General features: G+C 33.0%; 2 protein-coding genes across 6 annotated transcripts; one reads left to right on the top strand and one right to left on the bottom strand.

The window, feature by feature from the left end:
- Positions 1–1,357: 1,357 nt before the first annotated feature.
- Positions 1,358–2,817, bottom strand: LOC116179533 (gastrula zinc finger protein XlCGF46.1-like; the record flags this gene model as incomplete). The annotated part of the gene is made up of 2 exons (XM_031499328.1): positions 2,470–2,817; positions 1,358–2,424 (listed from the first exon to the last, which is right to left on the bottom strand). Coding segments are annotated over exons 1-2 (1,335 nt in total), but the record flags the coding sequence as incomplete, so codon positions are not given.
- A 157-nt stretch (positions 2,818–2,974) lies between these two features.
- LOC116179310 (zinc finger protein 525-like) lies at positions 2,975–5,209 on the top strand. Of its 5 annotated transcripts, none has more exons than XM_031499067.1 (2): positions 2,975–3,694; positions 3,758–5,209. In XM_031499067.1, the coding sequence occupies exon 2, from the start codon at positions 4,080–4,082 to the stop codon at positions 5,100–5,102; it is 1,023 nt and encodes a 340-aa protein (XP_031354927.1). In that variant the 5' UTR covers positions 2,975–3,694; positions 3,758–4,079; the 3' UTR covers positions 5,103–5,209. The 5 variants fall into 5 exon arrangements, with proteins under 5 accessions (XP_031354927.1, XP_031354929.1, XP_031354928.1 ...); XM_031499069.1 differs by having other exon boundaries at positions 2,975–4,016; positions 4,087–5,209; XM_031499068.1 differs by having other exon boundaries at positions 2,975–4,031; positions 4,087–5,209.
- Positions 5,210–7,392: the final 2,183 nt, after the last annotated feature.

The following is a 7,392-nucleotide window of genomic DNA, read 5'->3' as shown; positions in this document are numbered from 1 at the left end:
TGACACGAACAAAATTACATACCTCTTAAATAAAGGGCTAACTGTAGATGTAGTAGAAATTGTCGACGGAAATTGTAGTACAACAAATGACAGCCGAACCTAGAGGGTTAACAAAAGGGTTCTCTAAATAAACGAAATGCACATGGCGGTACTTACGATAAATAGAAAAGAGCACAATGTAAATCCTCACTAGAGTATAGGTACATTTCGTCCACATACATGGATGATGGCAATTAAAATTCCAGGCGTTCTAACTCGCTCTTTCAGCTGTTTATCGTAAACGAAGTGTATCTCGATACGGCTTACGAAAGATAAGGAGATGTACATAGACACGCACGGATCAAGGCAAGAAAATTTTTGCGTCAAGCAATTGTATTGATAAATTCCAACAATAGGTGGAGCCATTTATAGAACCGCTTCAAAAGTTACCAGGATTTTTCAACCAGAAATAAACAGTCAACAATGGAAAAAATAAATCGTTACAAACTGTCAATATATAATTATGCGTAAATGAAAAAATTAATTTACCTTTAAATGGACATGCGTGTTCGCAACTAAGCAAATGTCTACTTCTAACTTCTAACAGGGAAAAATAGGAGAAAATTTAAAAATCTTAATAATTTATAATAGATAATAATAATAATAGTCATTTATTGGATAACGTACAAAAGAAACAATGCATAATTCTAGTGAATATTAAACTAAATTTATTACGTTATTCCAAAAGAGCGAAGTTCAGATGTGTAGCAAACTACAATCTGTTCTACCACTTAACCCTATTAATAATTTATTGTGATGTCAGATAATGGCAAATAATTATTCAACATTCACATCATTACATCACATTCAACATTAGGTACTTTTATGTTATGTATTGCTCGGAGATAATCAACACTTAATAAATATTCCACATCCACAAACATTATTATTAACATATGTTAGAACACGTAGATCTACCTCTCATGAAGCCACACGATTAAGAAACAATATTTAAGTTCATGAGAAATTTGTTCCTTGTAAAAACGGTTTGTGTGCCTTAAAAGGTTTGACTTATAATCGCAATGAACACATTTAAAATATTTCAAAACTTATGTGTTCTTTAAAGCGGTTTTTATCTTTTGTCTTGTAATCACAATTAACATCTTTAGCTATGTGTTAAAAAGTGTCGATGAAGGTTCCTTTTGTAATTTGTCTCGAATTTACATTTAGCACATTTAAAATCTTTAGAATGGACATGATTTAAAATGTGTTTAGAATCGGTATGTTTTAATACGTGTCGTTTAAAGTGGAAATTGCTAGTTGTCTTATAATCACAAATAGCACATTTAAAATTTTTAGAATCGATATGTTTTAAAAGGTGTCGATTAAAGTAGCGTTTGTTATTAGTATCGTAATTACAATTAGGACATTTAAAAACTGTAGAGTTGGTATGATTTAAAACATGTAGTTTAAAGTAGTACTTGTTACTTGTTTTGTAATCACAATGAGCACATTTAAAATTGTTTGGATTGGTATGATTTAAAACGTGTTGCTTGAAGTAGTATTTGTGACTTGTCTCATAATCACAATGAGCACATTTAAAGTCTTTAGAATCGGAATGATTTAAAACGTGTTTAAAGTAGCACTTGTTACTTGTCTTGTAATTACAATGGGCACATTTAAAACGTGTTGAATTGGTATGTTTTAAAACGTGTTGCTTAAGGGAGTGTTTGTAACTTGTCTCGTAATCACAATGAGCACATTTAAAATCTTTAGAAACTTTATGGGTTAAAAGGTGTCGTTTAATGTTCTTCTTGTTGTTTGTTTTGTAATCACAATTAGCACATTTAAGATCTTTAGAAACTTTATGTGTTAAAATGTGTTGTTTAAAGCAGTATTTGTTATTGGTCTCGTAATCGCAATTAGCACATTTAAGATCTTTAGCAACTTTATGTACTAAAAGGTGTTGTTTAAAGCAATATTTTTTATTTGTCTTGTAATCACAATTAGCACATTTAAAATCTCTAGAGCCAGTATGATTTAAACGGTGTCGGTTAAATTTGGTTTTGTAAATTGTTTCATAATTACAATGGGCACATTTTAAAACTTTAGAGTTTGCATGATTTAAAAGGTGTCTTTTAAGGCTGGATCTGTACTTTGTCTCGTAATCACAATTAGCGCATTTAAAATCTTTAGAAACTTTATGTGTTAAAAAGTGTTGTTTAAAGTGGTATTTGTTACTTGTCTCGTAATCACAATTGACACATTTAAAATCTTTAGAATCGGTATGTATTAAAAGGTGTCGTTTAAGATATCCTTCATTGTGTGTTCCATAATCGCAATGAGCGCATTTAAAAAGTTTAGAATCAATATGTTTTAAAAGGTGTTGTTTAAGAGATCGTTTATTCTTTGCGCTATAATTACAATGAGCACAGTTAAACCCTTCTGAAACATTTTGCTTTAAACGACGTTGTTTAATTTGCCGCTTACTATGTGTTGTGTGTTGTCCGAAGTCACATTTGAAGTCGTTGGAAATTTGAGTTTTAATATTTTCTTCACAATCAGTTTGTTGTTGTACCCCTTCATGATCGAGCGATTTGAAGCACTGTGCGGTAATCGTAATTTCTTCTTCCTTTATTGTAACCAATGCTTCGTTACTTACTAAAATGTTTTCTTGAAAATTGGAATGGAGTTCTTCTTCTTGTTTTGGTTCGATTTTAATGAGTGCCATGACATCATTTCCCTCCATGTCTAGCATCAACAATATTATCAAGAAAAATGTTCCAATTACGTTTTTGTTTATCAAAAATAAAGACAAACTTTAGATATTTTAAACAATACAAATACCTTACCAGCAACAGTCTATTTATAGCTCTTGATAGAACATAGAAGGCAAATTTGCTGCCCTCTGTCGAGCTGAGATCGAATTTTATACGATTTACGTTTTCCACTTGTTCAGTACCCTAACCTCTATTTATGTGGTGTGTAATGATCTTAAGGGGCCAACTAACTTCACTCCCGAACACTAAATTCAAATACGGCGGGAAAATACTAACAGGATATGGCAACCATGTCCAGCCTTCTCCTCTGCCGGAACAAGTGGCTCGTGATCGGATCGCCTAGGACAGAGACCCTACATTTTACTCACCGTCAAGTTGTAACCGTTACACTCGGAATGGGAGTTGCTATCGGGAAGGAAAAGAAACAGTCAAATGCGGCCTAAAGTATTTATTGCTACCCAAACGGATTCCCTAATAATTTGGAAATGCAGAAGTCCCTAACGAGTAGGCCTGTGCGAGGGAAGACCTCTGCCAGAGAAACCCTCGACTCGTGTTCGTAGAAGCTAAAGGGGTTGACGTTAATAAACAAGCTACCACTGGGTTTCCTGAAATATAATACAATACTCTTAACAGTACTTGGTAAATAGTAGTTATTGGTTAGTTTGGTTGCGTTCGTAGATTTTGTTTTTGATGTTAAGTATCCAGCCTTTGTCATAAAGGTATGGCCATCTCAAGTTTATAAGTCTCTCTCTGTAGTTTAAACTGTTGTATGGTTCCATTGCCAAAATCGACCTTAAGGTTGTTGAATTGTTGCATTTGGTGCACATGTTTACTATAGAACGCGTGCAGCACGTGACCATAAATCAGCTGTTAGTAAGCCTGTGGATACACCGCTGTTGTTTATACGGTATAAACTTTCAATTATTAAAATAAGAGTAAGTACTTAAATTAATTTCTATACACCCAAAACAATGCCCAACTTTTGTGCTGTTGCTCAGTGCGGAAGTAGAAGTAATAGGGACAAGGCAAGGATGCTATATAATATAGGATTGCCTGATCCCTATACTGTGCAATGGCGGCTAACATATGCAGGACATTTTCATGATCCATCATAGGATGATTGGCACTCCATTCATTTAAGAGGTCCGTGTATGAACCTGAAAGTTGTTATTTTGTTAACCCTTACCGGTACTTGAGCTACGGCCAGTGATCATTTAGGTTTATAGTTATCATGAGCTATAGATAGGACTGTTGCTGGTAAGAAATACCAAAGTTTGTTTTTATTATTGATAAACAACAATGTAATTGATAACGTTATTGATGCTAGATATGGATGAACATGATGTCCTACCACTCATTAAAATCGAACCAAAACAAGAAGAAGAAATCCATTCCAATCTTCAAGAAAACATTTTAGTAAGCAACGAAGCATTGGTTACAATAAAGGACGAAGAAATTGCCATTTCTGCACAGTGTTCCAAATCGCTCGATAATGAAGTACAAAAACAAAGTGATTGTGGATGGAATATTAAAAGTCATATTTCCAATGATTTCAAATGTGACTTCGAACAACACAAAACAAATAGTAAGCTTCAAGTTAAACTACATCCTTTAAAGCAAAATGTCTTTCACTGTGCTCATTGTGATTATGTCACATGGAATAAACGATATCTTAAAAGGCACCTTTTAAGACATGTCGATTCTAAAGTTTTTAAATGTGTTCATTGTGATTATGGAACAAATAATGAAGGATATCTTAAACGAAACTTTTTAATACATAGCGATTCTAAAGATTTTAAATGTACTAATTGTGATTACGAGACAAATTACAAATCGAATCTTAAAAAACACCTTTTAAATCATACTGACTCGAAAAATTTTAAATGTGGACATTGCGATTATGAAACACATTTCAAAACCAACTTTAACCGACACCGTTTAAAACATACTGGCCCTAAAGATTTTAAATGTGCTAATTGTGATTATGGAACAAATAATGAAGGATATCTTAAACGACACCTTTTAATACATAGCAATTCTAAAGATTTTAAATGTACTAATTGTGATTACGAGACAAATTACAGATCGAACCTTAAAAAACACCTTTTAAATCATACTGACTCGAAAGATTTTAAATGCGGACATTGCGATTATGAGACAAATAACAAAACCAACTTTAACCGACACTGTTTAAATCATATTGGCTCTAAAGATTTTAAATGTGCTAATTGTGATTACAAGACAAATGATAAATACCGCTTTAATGAACACCTTTCAAAACTTACGTTAATAATAATGTCTGTGCATGTAGTAATGATTATCTCAGAGCAAGACATAACATAAAAGTAATCTGTTATTAATTAATTAAGATTCTCCAACTTATACCTGTTAGAAGTTAATTAGAATTAGAAGTAAGTAGACATTTGCTTAGTGGCGGAAACGCATGTCGATTTAAAATATTTTAGATAAAGAAATATAATAAACTACTTTATATGTAATGTAATTCTCCATTTTTTGGGGTTCGTTGAGATTCTTTAATATATAAAAGGAACCACAAATGTTTTTGTTCGATTGCTTTATAGAAACAATAAACATTTGTGGTTCCTTTTATATATTAAAGAATAAACTATTGGTATATGGAGAAACATCCAGGCGCATGAACGAGACCAAGAACTTAATTCAAAAGATGGGGACGACCGCAGCCGGCATCTAACGGAGGAATTTTACACTTGTTACAGCATGTTTGCATATGAAATTTCTACGTTACCAATGTAGATATTTACAGGACTACCAAAAATATGTTAGTGTAGAAGCAAGCTCATCTAAAAACTATAGCGCATATCGGATGCATGCGAATTCGCCTTTACTTATTAATCTAATTGAGTGAACAGTATAAAAAAAAACCCAAGGCTCCGCCACTGGAAGTGAAACGTTTTTGAAACAGAAAATTGACCCTTACCGGTACGTGAGCTACAGTCAGAGTGTGACTAGTGACTACAAATGTGTATTGTTTATTATCAAATTTTATTTATGATAAACAAACGAAATTGATAACGTTATTGATGCTAGATAAGGTAGATATGGACGGAAATGATTTCCCACCATTCATTAAAATCGAGCCAAAACAAGAAGAAGAAATTCATTCTGATCTGCAAGGAAATATTTTAATAAAGAACGAAGCATTGGTTACAGTAAAGGACGAAATTACCATTACTGCACAATGCTCCAAATCGCTTGATAATGAAGGGGTTTCAGAAATATTTAACTGTGATCATTGTGATTATGGAACAAAAAATAAACAACTGTTTCGACAACACATTTTGACAAACAGACATGTGCTACAATGTACTAATTGTGATTACAATACACATAATAAATACCACTTAAAACGACATCTTTTAAATCATACCGATTCTAAAAATTTCAAATGTGCATATTGTGATCACAAGACAAATAACAAATACAACTTTAAAGAACACCTTTTAAGGCATTTCGATTCTAAAGATTTTAAATGTGCTCATTGTGATTATGGAACAAATAATAAACGATATCTCAAACGACACCTTTTAAAACATGTAGTTTCTAAATATTTTAAGTGTACGAATTGTGATTACAAGACCAATAACAAAGACAACTTAAGACAACACCTTCTAAGGCATACCGATTCTAAAGATTTTAAATGTTCTCATTGTGATTATGTAACAAAAAATAAGCGATATCTGAAACGGCACCTTTTGAAACATATCGATTTTAAATGATCCAATTGTAATTAGGAGACGAATAACAAATACATCTTTAAACAACACCTTTTAATAGATTAATGGATTTTAAACATTTTAAATGTACCAATTGTAATTACCCGACAAATATCAAACGCTACTCAACAACACCTTCTAAAACATAAAGTTTCTAAAAATTGTAAATGTGCTCATTGTGACTCATTACAAAATCCCATAGCTCTCTCTGCATCGGTCAAACAGAGAGTGCACTTTGTTAAGGTTTATAGCGATACCCACCACATCGTACGTACAAACTATAACGATAACCTAAATTTTTTTTGTACTGTAGGTACCCACCGTGATTTTCAGTACGTAGATACGTATGAAAGTGAAAATACTTTGTTATCTCATTATCACTGGCACACTATTTGTAACAAACATAACCTCACTCTTGTTAAAAACGGGCCAACGGAAACGTAAATGCCGAACTTCAACCAGCTATCAACCCACCTTTACGGTACTTGAGCTACAGCCAGGCTTTATCTACGTGCATTGGTGCATTTGTTTTGTATACCTCATATATAAAAGAGAAGTATACTCCGTTCAATAGTTGTCCAAGTAGTAGGCCATGTTAGGGTGATGAAATTCACTGTTTATATGTGCTGTCACTCATTAGGTTATGTCCATTTTATACAAAATGATAATTTCCTGTCAATTTGCAAAACCTAGTTGCCAGATTGAGATGCCCCAACCTTAACAACTTCCTGTGAATATGATTGTCGATACGAAGCACCCTATACATCATGTAGGTTACACAAGCTGCCAACAGAAATCTGGTGGGATTACAGAAAAGGGAAAGAGAGCGAAGATGAGACGGATGGAATTTCTTGGAAGACGACATGTGTTTACAATTT

Source organism: Photinus pyralis, unplaced genomic scaffold (genome assembly GCF_008802855.1).
Source record: "Photinus pyralis isolate 1611_PpyrPB1 unplaced genomic scaffold, Ppyr1.3 Ppyr1.4_LG8, whole genome shotgun sequence".
NCBI lineage: Eukaryota > Metazoa > Arthropoda > Insecta > Coleoptera > Lampyridae > Photinus > Photinus pyralis.
Note: the sequence above shows the minus strand (reverse complement) of the source record. Positions and strands in the feature narration are given on the sequence as shown.